A 24,257-nucleotide genomic window follows, 5' to 3' on the forward strand; every position below is an offset into this window, starting at 1 on the left:
TAATATGGACACCCCTGTTACAATTATCCCAGCCACAATGGTGATGAGTGTTAAGAGTACTCCTAAAATAAAGTTGTGTTGCCTGCTGCTTCCCATTCATATTTATACAAGCCATAAAATTCACTTTTTACCCATGGCAATGTTCTTATCAAATATATGAAAAAAAAAAAAGCTGGAATCTAATTCACTCTAAAAAAAATGTAAATAGTTCATGACATCAAAAAATATAAATTACAGCTGTTGATGGCACTGTCTTATCAAACTAGAACATTTAGTAATAGGTACATTTACTCTTAATTTCCAAGGAGATAACTTACTTTATTACATCTCATGAGTAATGTCATCCAAAGCAATGAAAAACAAGCCTAAGAGCATATCAGAATGATGGGTTATATGAAATACTGTACATGGCAACAATGCATAAATCATTACTTGAATCACATATACACCATTTAAGTGATGACTTCTAAGTCATCTACATTCAAAGCACTGAAGAGATATCATACTTTCTTTTCACTTGTTTCAACCCTTTTGGTGCCTTGGATGTCAATCTACAGTTACATAGCATGGTGCTATGAATACAAATCTGCAGATGTAACTTCTTTCACAAATCAAATTTCCTAGGCATGTTACAATCAGCTGGATGCCATAAGATGACAACCAAAAGAAAGGATACATCAGAGATGCAAAAGAATCCATTCAGTCTCTTAAAAGTCAAGTGCCAACCAACCTCCCACATGAATGTTCAACTCCTTATGTGGAAGCTAGCCTCCCAGAATCTATTAACCCTCAAAATGATGGGTTGTGTTAAATAAATCATCAGTTGAGAAAAACTACCTGTCTGATTATGACTTTTCTGCAAATAATAAACTCTCAGAGTATGGTGTTGAAAATAAGAGTGAGGGAAATATACTTAAGATAGCTGAAGACAAAAAAGTGGGGTGAAAAACCATGGTGAATATGACTGTGCCAACCTCTCAAGAATGATTTCTGTGTTTATGTGATCAGAAGGCATTGACTTTTTTGCTAAATTCATATACCTTCAATAACAGTCAGCATGGAATCAATTACAAAAGTGGTTAATTTAAAGAAAGTAATGTTTAGTGATATAATAAAATGTAAAAAGAGTAATAATGTCATGAGTAGGCTATAACACAGTGTAAGAAACAAGAGCATAGAAAAGAAAAAAGTACATAGAGGTAACTCGTACAGACTATGATATATAAAAGGGTGCTATCTTACTATACAGGAAATTGCAAACATGTATGAGAAGAAGAGAGAACATACACAAGACATCAAATAATAAAAACCGTAGCCATCTTGTATATACACTATGTCACAGAATAAGAAACTACAGGGAGTACCACATGTAACTTTCTATATCAAAATACTTTTCAATCTTTTATTGAACAACTCACTTTAATGTAACAAACTGTAAATCATTTAGAATTTGTTTAGGTTTTTATTCAAACACATTGCAATTCCATATACACTATTGCATTTTCAGTATATTTATTTTTTCTAGAAAAATAGGTGTTAGCTACTGCTATGCATTACAGTAAACATCTGCTAATGCATTTGAATGTATTTGAATTTGGCTACTAACGGATCCCACCAGAATAAGTTTAGGATCTAATGAATATTTCCATGAAAGTTTGTTGTATTATAAATTTAGTCTGGTAAGCTATGGACCCATTCATCGACCAAGGTTGGGATGTAAAGGAATTGTCCACTAATTCCTAACTTTGATCCAGAATGCTAAGTGTCCAAAAAACATGTGACAGCCTACTGTGCATCACCACAGTGCATTTTTTTTTCTTTATTTCATTACAATTCAATATTCTTCGCACATATACACATAGTTCTACACTCATTTAGAATACTCTAATCTATCTATTTATCCATATCTCTGACACCTGTTCCAATTGTAACTACCTCAAAAGGGTGGCCATGGTAACAGTCTCCACAACTACAGACCTCCAGTGCTAATTCTTAGTTTTTAATGCCTCACCCTTAACAGGCCACTGACAGAGGGAAAGTCTTGTGCAGTGTTTGCAGAAGCTCCAACCTAATGTTCCTAGAGACTACTTCTATCTAATGCTCCTGCCTACATGTCCCTACCTACTACTTGTGAATATTCGAATAGTGCAACATTTTCTTTTGTGCCTTTACACTTAATAGGAAACTTAAGTAGAAACTTCAAGGTGAAACAAGACATAGCTTGTTTCACTATCTGCCAGTCTGAGATAAGCACTTCCTTGGTCAACACTTAAATAGACTCACATGAATAAACAAATTCTTATACCATGTTCTTTCACATGTACAGCAATCTTTATGGTGCAAATGGCCATCTTTTTGTATAAAATTATGGCAAATAAGAGAGCTATCAGTGTTGCATGTGCTAAAAAAATCCATAAAACTCCTTGGCAGTACTGAAAAGATGCACATGACACAGCATCATGAGTATGAGAAGGTTGTGTCTCATGCAAGCCCCATTTCTGACCAAGTGATTTGGGTGACCTTGAAGATGTTTCTTTTAAATTTGCAGCAGTTGTTGCTACTTCCTGAACACTGTCAGCCTTGAGGAAATACAAAGTTTCCATTAAACTTATATTTCATGTACTTATGTTCCTTGGAAGAATTTAGGATATAAAGAAATTAGGCTTTTAAATGACCATCCTTCCCTTTCAATTAGTCCATCAGAACATACCTGGAAACAAATTCAATCAGCTTTATTACTACTAAATACCTTCTTAGCCCAACCATGTTGTTAAGAATGTCCCTCATATGATGCTGCATTTATCAATAGCTAACATATCTGATCGTCTATGAAAATACATTGAAAATGTAGGAAATGAAATGAGTATTTGACTAAAAACATCAATAAATAATAAATAATTTAGTTTCAATAAAATCAGCTGAAAAATAGAGACTAACAAACCCTCTTTGACAATTAATATCATACACCCTATACCCTATTATGTAAACTAATATATGGTATAACAAACAGGTTCTCATTCATGTATATACTTTTGAGGACTGTTGCATATCGACAGAGAAATAGTGCACACATCTGAAAAATGTGCCTATCAATTCTACTCCCAGTGGTCGTCATACTGTAAGGTCTCTCCTTCAGGTCACTTATACCAGATGATAAGTAAATAAATTTTCTGTATTTTTCTTTTACTTGAATTATTGTTTTTTTTCATGGTCATAATATATTTTTTTCAATCTACCTGGAGCTTGTGCTTTATAACAAAGAAAATACTTAGGACTGGCCAATCTGGAAGATCATGTGATTTTCCTAAATTACAAACACTGAACTCTTTAATACTTGAGAGAAAATGCTGGTTTGGATATTTTTTGGTGCAGTTAATCATAACTTTTCAAGTTCTGCAGTTTTTTTGCACAATGGCAGAAGATGAAAGATAAAAACCAATTACACACTTAAAGAGTTAATGAAAATTCAACGAAATCATTTATGTGGGGTGAATCAAAACTCTAAAACCACAGCAAAAAGCCCCTCTGTCAGTAGGAGAGGGTTCTAGCTGATGGCTGGCTAACCTTAGGTTTATTTCATACTATACTTTTAACATCAAAATAGCTGAAAGTACACTAAGTGACACCTATCCAGGCAGCATTTACCAACATTACTTCTTAAGCTTTTCATCCAAGCTTTATAAAATAAATCTATGGAAAGCATATATTCTTTTAATATACTTTGATGGTGTCTCCCATGTTAGCGAGATAGTGCAAGGAAACAGACGAAAGCTTATATGACTATAAATATTTGAAACAAGACTTAAAGCAGAATAAAATCATATACAACCAAATAATACACATGCAAGGAAGTTAAACTACTATAACATGCTATGATGAAGCTACACAAGATTCTGTCTGTTTGGGTGGGCACTGACGCTCACATTCTAAGTATGTAGTCAACTACTCTACAGGTTAGTCTTACCCCCCTAAATACATCATACAGTTTGGACTGTGGGCCACTGATGCAGGATTAGTTGGGCCCGATGGCTTATTGCATGCACAGTTGACCCCGCTACGTGGGCCCCTGAGCACAACAACCGGAGGTTAGACACAACGCCAGCAAATGAGCATGGAAAACATGCATGTCTTGCTGATGCCTACCACTGTCAAACACTGCATAAGAGACTACACTGAAGAATATGATGTACACTTTAAACAAATATTAGCATAATATAAATCTAATCTGTATAAACTAACAGACTGATCATACTAAAAGACTACCTATCACCTGTAAAGATTCATTATTCAATATAAAAAAAACTACTGTATTCTAAAACTGAGTCATATACTTTTGAAAAATAGACGGGACCTTGCACAAACACCTGTGTGTGTGTACAACATAAAAAAAAATAATATATATATATTATCATATTACTATATATTATATTTGTCGCTGTCTCCCGCGTTAGCAGGGTAGCGCAAGGAAAGAGACGAAAGAATGGCCCAACCCACCCACATACACATGTATATACAAGCACGTCCACACACGCGCATATACATACCAATACATTTCAACACATACATATATGTACATACACAGACATATACATATAAACACGTACATAATTCATACTTGCTGCCTTCATTCATTCCTGTCACCACCCCACCACACATGAAATGACAACCCCTTCTCTGCATGTGTGCAAGGTAGCCTTAAGAAAAGACAACAAAGGCCACATTCATTCACACTCAGTCTCTAGCTGTTATGTATAATGCATGGAAACCACAGCTCCCTTTCCACATCCAGGCCCCACAAAACTTTTCATGGTTTACTAAGACACTTCACATGCCCTAGTTCAATCCACTGACAGCATGTCGACCTCAGTAAACCAAATCGTTCCAATTCACTCTATTCCTTGCACACCTTTCACCCTCCTCAATGTTCAGGCCCTGATCGCTCAAAATCTTTTTCACTCCATCCTTCCACCTCCAATTTGGTCTCCCACTTCTCCTCATTCCCTCCACCTGTGACACATATCCTCTTTGTCAGTCTTTCCTCACTCATTCTCTCCATGTGGCCAAACCATTTCAAAACACCCTCTTTTGCTCCCTCAACCATACTCTTTCTATTACCACACATCTCTCTTACCCTTTCATTACTTACTTGATCAAACCACCTCATACCACATATTGTCCTCAAACATCTCATTTCCAACACATCCACCCTCCTTCGCACAACCCTATCTATAGCCCACGCCTCACAACCACTGAGCATTGTTGGAACCACTATTCCTTCAAACATACCCATTTTTGCTTTCGGAGATAATGTTCTCGACTTCCACACATTTTTCATTGCTCCCAGAACTTTCGCCCCTTCCCCCACCCTGACTCACTTCCACTCTCACGGTTCCATCCACTGCCAAATCCACTCCCAGATATCTAAAACACTTCACTTCCTCCAGTTTTTCTCCATTCAAACGTACCTCCCAACTGACTTGTACCTCAACCCTACTGTACCTAATAACCTTGCTCTTATTAACATTCACTCTCAGCTTTCTTCTTTCATACACTTTACCAAACTCAGTCTCCAGCTTCTGCAGTTTCTCACCCGAATAAGACACCAGCGCTGTATCATCAGCGAACAACAGCTGACTCACTTCCCAAGCCCTCTCATCCACAACAGACTGCACACTTGCCCCTCTCTCCAAAACTCTTGCATTCACCTCCCTAACAACCCCATCCATAAACAAATTAAAACAATCGTGGAGACATCATGCACCTCTGGCACAAACCGACATTCACTGAGAACCAATCACTTTCCTCTCTTCCTACTCGTACACATGCCTTACATCCTCGATAAAAACTTTTCACTGCTTCTAACAACTTGCCTCCCACAGAGCATCTCTATCAACTCTATCATATGCCTTCTCCAGATCCATAAATGCTACTTACAAATCCATCTGTTTTTCTAAGTATTTCTCACATACATTCTTCAAAGAAAACACCTGATCCACACATCCTTATACGTTGAAATGTATAGGTATGTATATGGGCGTGTGTGGGCATTTATGTATATACATGTGCATGTGGGTGGGTCGGGCCATTCTTTCATCTGTTTCCTTGCCCTCCCTAGCCAACACGGGAGACAGTGACCTAGTATAATAAAATAAATCAATATTAAACTTCATAATATGCAAAAATCTCCATAGGAATTAAGCCCTTATAAAGGTGGGCAACTACTAATAGTAAAACTGATATTTAGAATACTTTCATAAATGCTGAAAGGGTTGCGTTTGCACTTTCAACACTGCAGAAATGAAGTGACCTATATGACATACAAAAAATCTACATATACCACCTTGCTTTGAACATCCAAGAAAGCACATGCAATATGTACAAACAGGCATAAAATAAAACTATCAAGATCTACTCCTACAGTATTTCACTTTGCAACCGGATAAGGAAAATTTCATATTGAATAATTATGACTAGCTATCTAAAACATGCAAATCTTTTCCCACATTCAGAGCAAGGCAGCATCTTTCAATACTTTAAGAGCTGACATCATATTTCAAATTCCAAGATCTAATGGCAACACTTACAACATTTGGTGAAGAATTCTGCATACTGCATACATGAGTATATTAAACCTGCTTAAATCACATGTTGAATGTGCTGCTTCATTAGTAAAGTACTCACATTTCCTTACACTAAATTCGTAGATGTGAAAAGAAAGAGGTTTAATTCCATAAATACACAAAAGGAGGTAAATAACAAAGCAAAAAGGAAAGATATAAACATTAGGAAAAATCTCCATTTCCCTTTACATGGGATGGATCAAACAATACCAGCTCAAAATCCTGAGGTATATAGCATGAGTTTCAGAAAAGTTAGTGAATGTCACCAAAGCAGACATTTACTATTCTGTGAGATATAATTTCCATCAAATATCTAAACCTCTACCAGATGGTCTGTGCAAGCCTCTTCCTATCAATAATGATTAACTAAGAACCAGGCACATTAAAGAATTTAAGCTAGCATGCATATTACCTATTAAATGTCAAGTCACCAGATCTCCCATGTATATTTCATGGTAGACACCTCTCATTACATAAGCACTTTTGAGATAATCAAACCCCATTGCAAGATATTCTCTCTGTTGTGTCTAGCATTTTGCAGTAGTACACATAAAGAGCATTTTTCAGATAAGGGATACAAGGATACAAAGATAAGCATTCATTCCCCAGCACCCACGCCATCCTTCCAGTTCCCAAGCATCCACACCACTCTCCTGTAACCCCAGCACCTACAAACAACTAAGAGAGACTAAACTGTAAAGAGAAAATTGTGAATTTCAACATTCAAAGCCTGGCTGTGATAATTTTCATCTACACTAGAAGCCTGAGAAAGGTGGATGACCCCAGAGTATCTCAAACAAAAATATTTCCTTAGCATGGCACTGAACTTCATGAGACACAAAAAGCCATTACAGAAAAAGTCAAGAGCTTTCGACCCAAATGAGTCATAAAACTTTCATATGACCAATACTAGCTTAGAGTGGCCCATAAGAAAGAAAAAATGAAGTGCGAGGAATGTCTGAACATTTCTTGGTACAGCTGAGTATGAAAGACTGAGATGGGTTTAGGAAGAATTACATACATGTGAAAGAAATAGTCATTGACTAAGCCTAGAAAAGTTGAGTTTGTAAAGTTGCATAGATACCAAGAGAGACTGAGTGGCAAATGGCATAAGGTGAATGTAAATGCAACTGGGAGGGTGAAGGAGTGAATGGTATTTAGCCCACCAGTGCTTAAATGTGCTAGTGAAATGTGAAGCATACAGATGGTAGGATATGGATGCATGACAAAAGGTAGACTGTGGTGGAATCAGAAATCAAATTGTGACAAAGTGAAAAATGCAAGCCTGGGATAGCATGAGAATGACTGACACTAAGAGAAACAGTAGCAGGGGGGTCAGGAGAAAGGAAAAAGAAATTCTAAGATGGATGTGGTGAAAGGATAGAGTTGAAGATGTTATGAAGGCTCAGAGCCTCAAAAATGCAAGAGGTTATAAGACACGCAAGGGATAGAGCATATTGGAGTGATATAGTTTACAGGGGACAAGTGCTGTCAACAGGTTGAACAAAAGTATACAAAGCAGTTGGGGAAACTACAGAAAGGTCAGTAAAGCCCGGTTGCATATGGGGAAGCTCTGGTTTTGATGTGTCTTACATGACAGTTAGAGGGTGAATGTGAGTGAATAAGGCTATTTCTACGTTACTTGTGTTACCTCATTAACATGGGAAATGTCAAACATGTATGAAAGAAAAAGAAAGGTATATTCTATATATTTCTCTTCAGAAGGTTCTAAACATATGCATGAATTAATAATCATTTATACATTTAGAAAAAACATAAAATAGAGAAGATGGAGTATAATTAAACCTGGCAATATACCAGAATAACAGAGTGTATGCTACCCAAATTATCTGTGCATTCAAATGAGCTAGTAGAATAAACACCAAGATCATCTTACATACCAAAACAATAAAAAAAAATTTCTTATGAAAATAAATATCAAATAATAATAATCAAACAACTTAGAAACAAGTGATATATGCCTTAATTTACCCAGAGAGAAATGAAGATCTTGTGGTAGGAGCATACTCCCATCATATGCATTTCTTCAAGGGTAAGCTGAAGAGTATATCAATTGTTCTTTTTTCTTATATAATATTCTTTCACTTCATTCAAATAAATAGCTTTGACTTTACTACTTTGGTATTTAACATGATCTTGGTGTTTGGGAGACCAATTTGGTGAATAATATTATGGTAAAATATTTTTTCTTCAATTGGCTCAATATGTTTTCCTACTATATATCACTGTACTAATACCTCATATGAAGGCAATTAGAAAATAAGGATGGTACACACTATGCTATTCTCGTATGTTCAGCCCTGAAAGGATGAGAAAGAGGATATATGTATCAAATGTGGAGGGAACAAGAACAAGGATGACCAAACTGTTGATGGAAGGATGGGGTGAAAGAGACTTTGAGTGACCTGTGCATGAAAATGCAGAAGGGTGCAAGGTATGCATGGGACACAGTAAATTGGAATGATGTGGGATACTGGGGTCGACATGAACCATGATATGTGAAGCATCTGGGGTAAACTATGGAATTCTATAGGGCCTGGTTGTGGATAGGGACCTGTGGTTTTGATGCATTACACATGACAGATCGAGAATGGATGTGAGTGGATGCAGCTTTTCTTTGTTCCTGGCACTACATTGCTAACCTGGGTAACAATGGTAAAGTATGAAAAAAATAACAAAGAAGTTCATTTCTCTATTTAGGAATGCAATGCAGCACACAAGCAGAGAACAATGATCCACATATTCACAAAATACACTGGAGCAAATAGGTGAAATCTTGCCAATGACTGAAAACACTCAACATGTAGTTGAAAAAATGATATAGTAAATGGTGTTTCCCTAATTTTTCTTTACATATCTCTTCACTAGGCTCGTACCCAATGTATGAAGTAATAATCATCTACATATTCAGACAAACATTAGAGAAAACAAGTGAACGAACTGCAAATCTTACGGGACATGAGCAATTTTAGTGTACCTGCCTGGCTGGCAACATGAATTTGAATTTCATGGGTATTCCTAAAATAATTGGGGTAATTCAGGCAAACACAGTAACTGGGAAATGATAAGCTACCACTGGGTTGAACAAGCTTATATGAAGCAGTTCAGGTAAACCATGTAGTTTGGGGCACTTGGCAATAGAAAGTAGGCTCTGGTTCTCTTATACATCGTACATGAAAGCTCAGACAATGAGTGTCTGCAAATAAGGCTGTTGCTCAATTGTTCTTGACGCTACCAAGCTAAGGCAGGAATGGCAATTATGGATATAAAATAAAAATAGGGGGAAAATCAATGTAAGTAAGTACTCTTAAAAGAATGTAGTAAAACCATGCAACGATATCAATTCAAAACTAAAGGTTTTGAGGATATGCAAATAGAGAGTTAACATTTATCTCCACTGCCACACGCACATAGAATGGGTTGGAGCATAAATCAAACTTGACCCTTCACAACCTTATCCTAAAAACAAAGATCTGCACCACATACACCACAATCCATCTGTTCTAATCTCTGACGCCCATTCCCTTAGAGAATACCCTCAAGGGGGTGGCAACAGCAAGTCTCTACAAGTGATGAATTCCATTGCTGCTTCTTAAGCGTTAGTACCTCGCTCTTAACAGGTCAATGATGCAATGAAACTCTACTACAGTGTTTTCAAAGGCTCCTACCTAAAGTTCCTGTCAACTACTTCTACCTAATGTGTCTACTTGATATTCCTGAATAATGTCCCAACCTACTAATTCTACCATTGTAACAAAATATGTCAGCCTAACTGCTAACATTCACCTGACGTCAGTATGAGAATAAAAAGAATATTCACTTAGTGTCATGCAGTACAACAAATGCATTAACCAGAGAATCCATGCTAGCTCAATGTTTACAGTACTAGGACAAGCAAAATCAGAGGGATATTAATTCATTCCAGTACAATCTCATTACTATAACATCAAATCTATAAGTAGAAAATGCATGCATTATATACCATACCGTAAAATTGACAAAACAGAAGACCTTAGACTCAAAATATCAGTATTCCAGGAACAAGTGTGTCACCTGCATGATGTTGGTCTTTGAGATGATATTCTTTCCCTAAGGTGAACCTGAGTTGACAGAATAACAACAAGGGCAGACAGTCAAAGAGTATAAGCTCCAATGTGCTGCCCTGGACCCCTGGTAGTAAGGGGTTCAACTCCCATGTCTATACATCACTAGCTTCACTTAACTAAGACTCATTCATCTTCACACACAATCCAAGTTATATGTTGTATGAATTTCTTGAAAACACCTTAAAAAATTACTCAAAAAAGAAAGGGGATCACCCTCTACTGATTACAAATAGTGACACATCCTAAACCAACATGAAATTCTTATTCATAATAAGCAAGGACATATCCTGAACCAAATGAACTCGATTTAAACTGTAGCCCACTGCAATGTGTGTGTCAGGTTCAAAGAAAATTTTTAAATATGTCATAAAAGGAAATGAGTTTTGATTCCTAAACACTCCTCTAAGCCTAAAGAGAGTGAACTGAGGATACAATAGTTCTGAGGTCTCCAGTCTTATTCAATGTAAAGGTGAGATCATAAGAAAACTCTTCCAAACAACATGTAAGTGTGGCCCCAACCACTATTAACATCTGCATGTCACTTATTAGCTTCCAATACAACAAACAGAAACAAAAGAAACCATGGTGAAAATATAAATAATTATACTAAATTACTTCCTACATTCATAACCCTCTCCAATTAAAAATGCCTTGACTATGAACAGTAAATGTAGAGCAAGTCGGATAGATGGTGTAACCTCTTTTCATGCTCACTAGGTCAACAGGAAACTCCCTACCTTAAAACCCATTCTTCTTAACCAAGACAAAAAGCTACGAGTTCAAAAGCTTCTTTAAAGTACTGGGAATGCAGTCTACTTTTGGATGGAAGTAGCTTAACTTGAATCTGCTTTGAATCCTATGAATTTTTCAGAGATCAGAAGGGCAATCAAATATGTCAATGTAAGACTTAACTAACGTCCAACAAGCAAAAAGCATATCAATTAACTAGACATATGGGAGAGTGCAACTCTTGAGTTACTTATGGTATTTAATACCACATTCTGAGCTAACAGTACATCATGTGCCAGCTTGTGTAACTAGTGCTCTTTGATCTTACAAATAAAATGTATCAAATATTGATCTTAACATATCATAAACCTAATGGCATATTTCTAATCAATACTAAGGTCATGTGGCCAGGAAATCATATGAATATCCATGAAACTAAATAAAGGTGCATGCTGCTACACAATCACAAACACGTTGTATTTCAAAACTATCTTCAGCTTACTTATCTGAATACAGCACTGTAAAATAAAGATAATGTTATTGTAGTCTGTATACATCTTGTAAAATGGCCAACTACCATGGTGCAGTCGTCAGTGGTGGTGGGACCACTACACTTTGTTGTAAGGTACCTTTTTCCTTGTGTTATGTTAAACACTACAGTCTGGACAGGCTGAAGCATGTAGTATCCTCGGCTCACAATAGGGCCTAAGAAACGTTAATACATGGTGATTATTTCTATGCTAGAATGATCCTAATATGTCTGCCATGCTAAGGTGACACAAAGACTGATGTGACCTCAATTCATGTTACATTACACTAAATTAAAACAATTTACAAATATGTTAAAGTTAAGGGAGCTACAGTCAACTTTATCAAAACAACTTACCCATGAAAGTAACGGTCAGCTGCTGCCCCCTGTGTATTCTTTCGCTCCATTGCTTCCAGTGAACCCATGCCTCTATACTTCTTCAATCGTACACCATTACTAAAGAAATATTCACCGGGAGCTTCCGAAGTGCCAGCCAACAATGACCCCATCATTACTATAAGGATATGAAGTTGTTAAACACAAACCTAGGATATTATATTACACATAGTATCAGATCATATCATACATGGTATATGATACACAAAAGTAACTCATAGATACATGAATATATTACAATAAACAAAGAGCATAACAGCTAAAATATAATTCAGACAGGAAAAGTCATGTATCTGCACTAACCTGTGGATGCCCCAAGTGCCAAAGCCTTAATAATATGTCCAACAGACCCAATCCCACCATCTGCCATGACTGGTACACCAAATCTGCGAGCATATTCAGCAACCTGAAACATTAATATATCTGCAACAGTGACTACAGTCTTTTTAAAATTCTACAACTTCAGCATCAAAGATAAGCCACATAACTGCCAAAAATATTCTTCCTATTTTTCTAAAAAGTTTGTTGGTTGTGTAAAGCATGCTTTTCTTCCAATTTCAAAAGCACATGTAACACATCTTAGTTCCAAGAGATTTCTCTAATATTCACAAATGAGGTACCAGTAGTGCCATGAAACAACAAAATTAAAACTAGCTGAGAAATAGAAAAAAATCCCGGAGGATTTCTCTGTGGGAGGACCAGCTCAACTCCCAAAATGGTATGCAATGCTTTGGCTTCCTGAAATTACTCAACATGAAGGTGCTCACTGTCATCTTATACAGCCTAGAAGAATATTCAAAAGAACCTGAACACCAGGTATTTCACTGTGATCCTGGTGGGTACCTATAGACTGCAGATGAAGCCTCACAGGAGTGCCTGAGAGCACTGGGTGATGAAGCAAATGTTGATGAGATCAGGATTGGTGATAACCATGAAAAAGCAGAGGACATCAGACAGAAAGTGTGTATATAAGCCAAATGGACCCGAAGCAATGATGCCCTCAACAGATACCACCAAGATTGGAAACAGCTTCTTGAAGACTTCAAGGGCATCAAATATCTATGCTTCTCGCCCTGCACAAATGACTAAGTTTCTGGAGGATAACCTTTGGCTGGATTTCTTGGATGGCACTGGACAGCCTCTCCTGTCATTTGGGATGGACATCACAGAACCTGCTAAACTCTTCTTTCTTATGGTTGCGGAGATGGTATGGGCAACTGAATGCCCAGTCAAGGTCAACTAATCTTTTTTTTTTTTTTATACTTTGTCGCTGTCTCCCGCGTTTGCGAGGTAGCGCAAGGAAACAGACGAAAGAAATGGCCCAACCCCCCCCATACACATGTATATACATACATCCACACACGCAAATATACATACCTACACAGCTTTCCATGGTTTACCCCAGACGCTTCACATGCCTTGATTCAATCCACTGACAGCACGTCAACCCCGGTATACCACATCGCTCCAATTCACTCTATTCCTTGCCCTCCTTTCACCCTCCTGCATGTTCAGGCCCCGATCACACAAAATCTTTTTCACTCCATCTTTCCACCTCCAATTTGGTCTCCCTCTTCTCCTCGTTCCCTCCACCTCCGACACATATATCCTCTTGGTCAATCTTTCCTCACTCATTCTCTCCATGTGCCCAAACCACTTCAAAACACCCTCTTCTGCTCTCTCAACTACGCTCTTTTTATTTCCACACATCTCTCTTACCCTTACGTTACTCACTCGATCAAACCACCTCACACCACACATTGTCCTCAAACATCTCATTTCCAGCACATCCATCCTCCTGCGCACAACTCTATCCATAGCCACAGCCTCGCAACCATACAACATTGTTGGAACCACTATTCCTTCAAACATACCCATTTTTGCTTTCCGAGATAATGTTCTTGACTTCCACACATTCTTCAAGGCCCCCAGAATTTTCGCCCCCTCCCCCACCCTATGATCCACTTCCGCTTCCATGGTTCCATCCGCTGCCAGATCCACTCCCAGATATCTAAAACACTTCACTTCCTCCAGTTTTTCTCCATTCAAACTCACCTCCCAATTGACTTGACCCTCCACCCTACTGTACCTAATAACCTTGCTCTTATTCACATTTACTCTTAACTTTCTTCTTCCACACACTTTACCAAACTCAGTCACCAGCTTCTGCAGTTTCTCACATGAATCAGCCACCAGCGCTGTATCATCAGCGAACAACAACTGACTCACTTCCCAAGCTCTCTCATCCCCAACAGACTTCATACTTGCCCCTCTTTCCAAAACTCTTGCATTTACCTCCCTAACAACCCCATCCATAAACAAATTAAACAACCATGGAGACATCACACACCCCTGCCGCAAACCTACATTCACTGAGAACCAATCACTTTCCTCTCTTCCTACACGTACACATGCCTTACATCCTCGATAAAAACTTTTCACTGCTTCTAACAACTTTCCTCCCACACCATATATTCTTAATACCTTCCACAGAGCATCTCTATCAACTCTATCATATGCCTTCTCCAGATCCATAAATGCTACATACAAATACATTTGCTTTTCTAAGTATTTCTCACATACATTCTTCAAAGCAAACACCTGATCCACACATCCTCTACCACTTCTGAAACCACACTGCTCTTCCCCAATCTGATGCTCTGTACATGCCTTCACCCTCTCAATCAATACCCTCCTATATAATTTACCAGGAATACTCAACAAACTTATACCTCTGTAATTTGAGCACTCACTCTTATCCCCTTTGCCTTTGTACAATGGCACTATGCACGCATTCCGCCAATCCTCAGGCACCTCACCATGAGTCATACATACATTAAATAACCTTACCAACCAGTCAACAATACAGTCACCCCCTTTTTTAATAAATTCCACTGCAATACCATCCAAACCTGCTGCCTTGCCGGCTTTCATCTTCCGCAAAGCTTTCACTACCTCTTCTCTGTTTACCAAATCATTTTCCCTAACCCTCTCACTTTGCACACCACCTCGACCAAAACACCCTATATCTGCCACTCTATCATCAAACACATTCAGCAAACCTTCAAAATACTCACTCCATCTCCTTCTCACATCACCACTACTTGTTATCACCTCCCCATTTGCGCCCTTCACTGAAGTTCCCATTTGCTCCCTTGTCTTACGCACTTTATTTACCTCCTTCCAGAACATCTTTTTATTCTCCCTAAAATTTACTGATAGTCTCTCACCCCAACTCTCATTTGCCCTTTTTTTCACCTCTTGCACCTTTCTCTTGACCTCCTGTCTCTTTCTTTTATACATCTCCCACTCAATTGCATTTTTTCCCTGCAAAAATCGTCCAAATGCCTCTCTCTTCTCTTTCACTAATACTCTTACTTCTTCATCCCACCACTCACTACCCTTTCTAATCAACCCACCTCCCACTCTTCTCATGCCACAAGCATCTTTTGCGCAATCCATCACTGATTCCCTAAATACATCCCATTCCTCCCCCACTCCCCTTGCTTCCATTGTTCTCACCTTTTTCCATTCTGTACTCAGTCTCTCCTGGTACTTCCTCACACAGGTCTCCTTCTCAAGCTCACTTACTCTCACCACCCTCTTCACCCCAACATTCACTCTTCTTTTCTGAAAACCCATACAGATCTTCACCTTAGCCTCCACAAGATAATGATCAGACATCAGACATTAACATCCAAAAGTCTCTCTTTCGCACGCCTGTCAATTAACACGTAATCCAATAACGCTCTCTGGCCATCTCTCCTACTTACATAAGTATACTTATGTATATCTCGCTTTTTAAACCAGGTATTCCCAATCATCAGTCCTTTTTCAGCACATACATCTACAAGCTCTTCACCATTTCCATTTACAACACTGAACACCCCATGTATACCAATTATTCCCTCAACTGCCACATTACTCACCTTTGCATTCAAATCACCCATCACTATAACCCGGTCTCGTGCATCAAAACCACTAACACACTCACATTCAGCTGCTCCCAAAACACTTGCCTCTCTTGATCTTTCTTCTCATGCCCAGGTGCATATGCACCAATAATCACCCACCTCTCTCCATCAACTTTCAGTTTTACCCATATTAATCGAGAATTTACTTTCTTACACTCTATCACATACTCCCACAACTCCTGTTTCAGGAGTATTGCTACTCCTTCCCTTGCTCTTGTCCTCTCACTAACCCCTGACTTTACTCCCCAGACATTCCCAAACCACTCTTCCCCTTTACCCTTGAGCTTCGTTTCACTCAGAGCCAAAACATCCAGGTTCCTTTCCTCAAACATACTACCTATCTCTCCTTTTTTCACATCTTGGTTACATCCACACACATTTAGGCACCCCACTCTGAGCCTTCGAGGAGGCTGAGCACTCCCCGCGTGACTCCTTCGTCTGTTTCCCATTTTAGAAAGTTAATACAAGGAGGGGAGGATTTCTGGCCCCCCGCTCCCGTCCCCTCTAGTCGCTTTCTACGACACGCGAGGAATACGTGGGAAGTATTCTTTCACCCCTATCCCCAGGGATAATATACATATATATATACATATACACATACACACACATGCACATACATACGCACATATACACACACACACACATACATATATATACATATGAAAAATGTAAGAAACAATTTAGAAAAACTGAAACTTCTAGCTTGAAATGAATGGAAAAAAATGAATGTCACATAATGGTTCAACCTCTGGCTATGGAAAAAAGGAAATGTATAATTTATTTACACAAACGTCAATAGCAGTTCTCATCAATTTAACCACTGTATCAATAAGCTTCAATGTCTAAGCTACATTTTTTTCCAATTTCACTATTTTCCTTCACATTTTCAATTGTGTCTGAAGGTTCTACTTCAAGAGTGATTGATGATAATATCTCTACTATTTTTGAGAAGAGACGATTCAATAATATTTCTATCCATTACAGAGTTATTGTATGTGATAACCTTAACACTGTTCCAGTCAATTTGATAACTAAAGTCTTTGAGATGGTCAAATAGTGCAATGGATTCTTGGCCATACCTAACACTATTTTAATGTTGTTTAACCTTGATATTATGAACCTTACCAGTTTAATCAATGTTAAACTGATCACAATCTTTACAGGGGATATTTTACACACAACCCTTCTGGCAAGTTAGAGAATTTCTGATAAGACTTTCCCTAACCGTATCATTGTTGCTCAAAACTATATTGATATTTAAGATTTTATACAAAACAGGAACATTAACCAGTTCTCACAATCGGGAAACACTTTCAAGTCACTCTATTGGCCTTTAGCACACCCAAAGGGGCATTGAATAATAAACCTTCCTAATCTATGTTCTATATATATACTAACCTAAGCCAGATATCTATATTGTCAACCAGCCCCTATGGATGGATGAATAGCTGGGATGACTGTGGACTAATTGCCTGGACCATGTTTCAAACCTATGCAGGTGACCACACAGAAGATGACCTTGTGGGATACACTGCGGTACAATAAGCAAGAAAACAGTTTCAAGATGACTTACTGGCTTTTTAAAGAAAACTCAGACGATCAACTTATATAACACTGAGAGTTCAGGCTTGAATAATGTGTCACAATAGTTCACTCATTTCACTGCCAGGTTTCTACTATGCACAAACAAAGGTTAAAAATCCTTACTGTGAGCAAATAAGAGCGACCCGAAATGGTACAATTAATGAGATCTGAAATTCAAATCGACAGCTGGCCACATAGGGTGGGATGTGAAATACATCCATTTATGACCAAAGATGTGCTATCCATGCAGAGATTTAAAGGAAGTTAACAAAAGTTTCTCCTTGAAAGAGTGCACATCCCTAAATATATCCATGATGATTATGAAAATCTTGTTCACTTGAACCGAATGTCATAGGGTGTCCCAGAGTGAAGGACTAGGAAAACTCTATCTCTATCTCTGATGCTCATTCCCTCCAGGAAGTCCCATTAAGGAGGCGGCTACAGCAAGTCTCCACTTATCACTGTTCTTACATGCTGCCCTCTCATACACCATTCCATGTATTCTTCCCTGTTTCTCTCTCTCCAGTATTCCTCCACTCTAATTCCCCAGGTCACTGTTGGTCTTCCTCTCAAACCAATGTCTTTAAACATATTATCATACACTCTCCTTGTAAACTATGTCTTGCATTCTTTCCAAACCACCTCAAATTATTACATTTCATTCATTCTACCACCCCACAATTCATTCCTTATCATTCCAAATCTCTCAATCACCCCCTCATTACTTTCTTCATTCCATTTAGTCATACCATATACTCCTCTTAAATAACTCATTTACACAGTATAGATTTTTGATCTAAGTGACTCATCCCATGTCCATGCTTTTGCTTCATTAGGTCAGTATGCAAATGGATAAAAAGGTAACATATGGACACAAAAAATAAAATTTCATTTCAAAACACTTTTTCAGAACACAGCCATTTTTAAACTTACCTTTTATCAATCAAATCTATCTACTGGTTCTGACTGATATCATTTCCACTCCAAAATAAAAATATGATTTGCATTTTCAAAGAATGCAACTTTACCTTGTATACTGCTGTGGCCTGAGGTCTACCAACTGCCATAACTTCTTGTGTTATACATATGGAGCCGGATCCCATACCCACGCGAAGACTATCCACCCCTGCATCTATCAGATTCTTGGCTTGAGCTGCAGTCACCACTAAAATGGATGGAATGGCTGTAATTCCATTACCAATAGCATTTCATTCATCAAGACATAAAAAACTACCAAAAAAAACAAAATACATACATATCATGTCAAGAAATCATGTGTATAGCAGCTTGTAACTTTACTGGCTCTTAGGTTTTTACTTCTAAACTTGCCAAGCTTTCTCTATATGGACTAAGTAAAATCATAAATGTCTTACCATTACCACCAACAATCTGAAGTTCAGGGTAAGTATTTTTTATGTAACGAATGAGATTAATCTGGTAGATGGAGTTTCCCTGTGAAGAGTCCTGCAAAAATAAAGAGTTAAAGACATATCTTTACTTCTATATATCCACATGGCAAAATAAAGACTAACAATACCATATGGCTCCTCTTCTTCATATACCTATTATCACTTGCTTTTTCAAAATACAGTAATACTCCAGTTAATTAAAAACTTCTGACAGAGAATCTTGTCAAAAAAGAATAACCCCAAAGAAAAACATTTTGCTTACCAAGACAACAACATCAACTCCTGCATTCACAAGTAATTCGAGCCGTTGTTTGTCCGAGTCTCTCGTTCCAATGGCAGCTCCAACTAGAAGTTGATTGTTCGCATCATATGAAGCATTAGGAAAATTTCTAGATTTTTTAAGATCAGTTCGTGCTATTAGTGCTACAAGCTCTCCATGTTCATTAGTAATTGGTAATTTCCCTGAAAAACAAATATGTATGAAGTCCATAAACTGTTTTCACATGGTATGTGAAATGTCAATGGAATTAAACAAGAAACAATAAAGACATAATAGAATCTAACATTAAAAGCTGGGTGCTGCATTTGAAATTATCAAAAAAATTACTCATGATTAAACTAAGAGATATATAACATAACTAACCCTTGCACTACATAATCAAATTCCCAGAGGATTTCCAGAATCATCAATCATCCATGACAAACATCTTGTCATCAGTTTGTTTTAAACTTTTAAAACTGCTTAATATCATGATTTACACGTGATATCAGCAAAACTCTTTTAAGAAAATATAAAAAAAACAAATTTTCACAAAATACTGAACAGTACTTTCTTTCATACATATTCGCCATTTCCCGCGTAAGCAAGATAGCGTTAAGAACAGAGTACTGAGCCTGAGAAGGAAATATCCTCACTTGGTCCCTTTCTCATTTCCTATTTTTAGAAAAGTAAAAAATGGGAAGGGAGGATTTTCAGCACCCCGCTTCCTCCCCTTTAGGCACCTTTTAAGACATGCTGGGAATACATGGGAAGTATTTTTACTCCCCTATCCCTAGGGATAACTTAACAATACAAATAATTTTCTTTTTGTCTTTTTAAGAACTTAATAAAAATAATGTATCATAAAGCCTAAAGTTGGGGTGAGAGAGTATCATTAAATTTTAGGGAGAATAAAAAGATGTTCTGGAAGGAGGTAAATAAAGTGCGTAAGACAAGGGAGCAAATGGGAACTTCAGTGAAGGGCGCAAATGGGGAGGTGATAACAAGTAGTGGTGATGTGAGAAGGAGATGGAGTGAGTATTTTGAAGGTTTGTTGAATGTGTTTGATGATAGAGTGGCAGATATAGGGTGTTTTGGTCGAGGTGGTGTGCAAAGTGAGAGGGTTAGGGAAAATGATTTGGTAAACAGAGAAGAGGTAGTGAAAGCTTTGCGGAAGATGAAAGCCGGCAAGGCAGCAGGTTTGGATGGTATTGCAGTGGAATTTATTAAAAAAGGGGGTGACTGTATTGTTGACTGGTTGGTAAGGTTATTTAATGTATGTATGACTCATGGTGAGGTGCCTGAGGATTGGCGGAATGCGTGCATAGTGCCATTGTACAAAGGCAAAGGGGATAAGAGTGAGTGCTCAAATTACAGAGGTATAAGTTTGTTGAGTATTCCTGGTAAATTATATGGGAGGGTATTGATTGAGAGGGTGAAGGCATGTACAGAGCATCAGATTGGGGAAGAGCAGTGTGGTTTCAGAAGTGGTAGAGGATGTGTGGATCAGGTGTTTGCTTTGAAGAATGTATGTGAGAAATACTTAGAAAAGCAAATGGATTTGTATGTAGAATTTATGGATCTGGAGAAGGCATATGATAGAGTTGATAGAGATGCTCTGTGGAAGGTATTAAGAATATATGGTGTGGGAGGAAAGTTGTTGGAAGCAGTGAAAAGTTTTTATCAAGGATGTAAGGCATGTGTACGTGTAGGAAGAGAGGAAAGTGATTGGTTCTCAGTGAATGTAGGTTTGCGGCAGGGGTGTGTGATGTCTCCATGGTTGTTTAATTTGTTTATGGATGGGGTTGTTAGGGAGGTAAATGCAAGAGTTTTGGAAAGAGGGGCAAGTATGAAGTCTGTTGGGGATGAGAGAGCTTGGGAAGTGAGGCAGTTGTTGTTCGCTGATGATACAGCGCTGGTGGCTGATTCATGTGAGAAACTGCAGAAGCTGGTGACTGAGTTTGGTAAAGTGTGTGGAAGAAGAAAGTTAAGAGTAAATGTGAATAAGAGCAAGGTTATTAGGTACAGTAGGGTTGAGGGTCAAGTCAATTGGGAGGTGAGTTTGAATGGAGAAAAACTGGAGGAAGTGAAGTGTTTAGATATCTGGGAGTGGATCTGGCAGCGGATGGAACCATGGAAGCGGAAGTGGATCATAGGGTGGGGGAGGGGGCGAAAATTCTGGGGGCCTTGAAGAATGTGTGGAAGTCGAGAACATTATCTCGGAAAGCAAAAATGGGTATGTTTGAAGGAATAGTGGTTCCAACAATGTTGTATGGTTGCGAGGCGTGGGCTATGGATAGAGTTGTGCGCAGGAGGATGGATGTGCTGGAAATGAGATGTTTGAGGACAATGTGTGGTGTGAGGTGGTTTGATCGAGTGAGTAACGTAAGGGTAAGAGAGATGTGTGGAAATAAAAAGAGCGTGGTTGAGAGAGCAGAAGAGGGTGTTTTGAAGTGGTTTGGGCACATGGAGAGGATGAGTGAGGAAAGATTGACCAAGAGGATATATGTGTCGGAGGTGGAGGGAACAAGGAGAAGAGGGAGACCAAATTGGAGGTGGAAAGATGGAGTGAAAAAGATTTTGTGTGATCGGGGCCTGAACATGCAGGAGGGTGAAAGGAGGGCAAGGAATAGAGTGAATTGGAGCGATGTGGTATACCGGGGTTGACGTGCGGTCAGTGGATTGAATCAAGGCATGTGAAGCGTCTGGGGTAAGCTATGGAAAGCTGTGTAGGTATGTATATTTGCGTGTGTGGACGTATGTATATACATGTGTATGGGGGGGGTTGGGCCATTTCTTTCGTCTGTTTCCTTGCGCTACCTCGCAAACGCGGGAGACAGCGACAAAGTATAATAAATATATAAAAAAAAGCCTAAAATATTCCAAAAGAATGAAAATGCAATGTAAATATGATACATAACCAAATCTCATCAAATAATCAAGTGCAATCAATAAAACACACGAAGGCAATGTGACTCAACAAAAAATAACAAGCTCCACATGGCATACTTTTCTAAATAAACTTATTTTCTTTCTCACAGGACTTCTATAATTTCTTTTACCTCAATTCTTGTGCAATACATTTTTGCCACAACTGCAGACAAATTACAGGCTATATATGAAAGTTGAATGCATATTTCACAGCCATTGGGGAATAAATACATGCTTCAGCAGAGGCAAAAATTTTTGTCTTGACATGGGGTAATTCTGAATGTATTACTGAAGACAAATACTCATTTAGACACATCCATACTTTGCATCAAAACTGTTATTGCTCTCCAATTTGTCTTTACTCTTACCTTTTTTAGATCTTTGTAATATTTCATTTGCCTTATCGAGGCTAACTCCAGCTGGAGCGGTGACAAGGTCATCAAATGGAGTCATTTCTTCAGATAACAGTTTGTCAGAGTTTGGTTCTAAAAAATCTATGTCTCGGGATGTAATAATGCCAAGCAACCTGCTACCCATCTTTCCATCTTCTGTGATTGGGATACCACCAAACCCATGACTTTTTTTCACATGAAATACATCAGAAACCTGCCCAAAAGTCATCACTATCAGTTCTTTTATAAAAGTTCAATAGAAATTTGAAGTCTCAGTCACAATCATTAAAAATCACAGAAAAAAATTTATTTACATAAGATACACAGATAAATACTACATTCACATGAAAATTTAACATTATATTCAAAAAGATATGCATGAACTATCACCCTAAGGGCCAACATTTCCATGTACTACTAACTCTATGGTGAGGGGTGAGACACACAGGGTCTCGGATGAACCCATGTTTGTATTTCTTGACCTTCATTACTTCCTGTGCCTGAAACTCTGGAGTGCAGTTGTGGTGGATGATGCCAATGCCCCCACACAACTGAAATAAGTATCTGGATTAAGAAAATATCTATTTACACTCATATAGCATTATAAAATCAATGAGTAATAATAAAATATAGTTTGCATATCATAAATATGCTCACACTTATTCAAAAATGTAAACAAAATCTTGCAAGAACATAGTATACCAAACAAACTTAAAAATACAGGTATACATATAATCACATCTTAACTGACATGTGCAGAGCCCGAATACTCTATGCATCATAAACCATTCTACCACAGCAAACAAAAAGGTGGTGGCACTTTACTTGCTTAACATAAAAAAAATAGCTATCATGGGAACAAAAAATTCAACTACTGGGGTGGCATCCAACTTTCAGCAAATACATAAAAATCATGTAATGAGACAAAACTGATCACAGTAAAATCCAAAGTGCTACCAAAAATGTATACATACAGCCATGGCGATAGCCATTTCAGACTCTGTGACAGTATCCATGGGGGAAGACACCAAGGGGGCTTTCAGACTAATCTTCTTTGTCAGCGCTGATGTCAGGTCCTGAAGAAAAAAAACTAAATAAACACCCTACATTCTTATCACAAAATGAAGAAGCTGGGAAGATATGAAAGATGCAGAAAAATAAAAGAGGAAAAAATGCAGGAAAGAAAAATTTATAAGTGAGGAGAAGTGAAGGATGGGGCAGGAGGGAAAAACAATAAAATTTGAAAGGATGAAAAATAAAAGAGGAAAAATGCAGGAAAAAAAAATTTATAAGTGAGGAGAAGCCAA

General features: G+C 38.0%; 1 protein-coding gene across 4 annotated transcripts in view; it reads right to left on the minus strand.

Annotated features, from left to right (window-relative positions):
* ras (Inosine-5'-monophosphate dehydrogenase ras) overlaps nucleotides 1-24,257 on the minus strand; it is a 52,693-nt gene that overhangs the window by 22,813 nt on the left and 5,623 nt on the right. For 3 of the 4 annotated variants that reach the window (XM_071690360.1, XM_071690363.1, XM_071690361.1), the window contains exons 3-10: nucleotides 23,925-24,026; nucleotides 23,373-23,501; nucleotides 22,927-23,164; nucleotides 19,631-19,830; nucleotides 19,333-19,423; nucleotides 18,988-19,124; nucleotides 12,705-12,807; nucleotides 12,363-12,519 (exon numbers count right to left, since the gene is read on the minus strand). In XM_071690360.1, the coding sequence (XP_071546461.1) occupies nucleotides 12,363-12,519; nucleotides 12,705-12,807; nucleotides 18,988-19,124; nucleotides 19,333-19,423; nucleotides 19,631-19,830; nucleotides 22,927-23,164; nucleotides 23,373-23,501; nucleotides 23,925-24,026 (1,157 nt within the window). The remainder of the gene's footprint in view (nucleotides 1-12,362; nucleotides 12,520-12,704; nucleotides 12,808-18,987; nucleotides 19,125-19,332; nucleotides 19,424-19,630; nucleotides 19,831-22,926; nucleotides 23,165-23,372; nucleotides 23,502-23,924; nucleotides 24,027-24,257) is intronic. The other variant, XM_071690364.1, reaches the window with a different exon arrangement.

The sequence above is a fragment of the Panulirus ornatus genome, chromosome 48 (genome assembly GCF_036320965.1).
Source record: "Panulirus ornatus isolate Po-2019 chromosome 48, ASM3632096v1, whole genome shotgun sequence".
NCBI classification, from domain to species: Eukaryota; Metazoa; Arthropoda; class Malacostraca; order Decapoda; family Palinuridae; genus Panulirus; species Panulirus ornatus.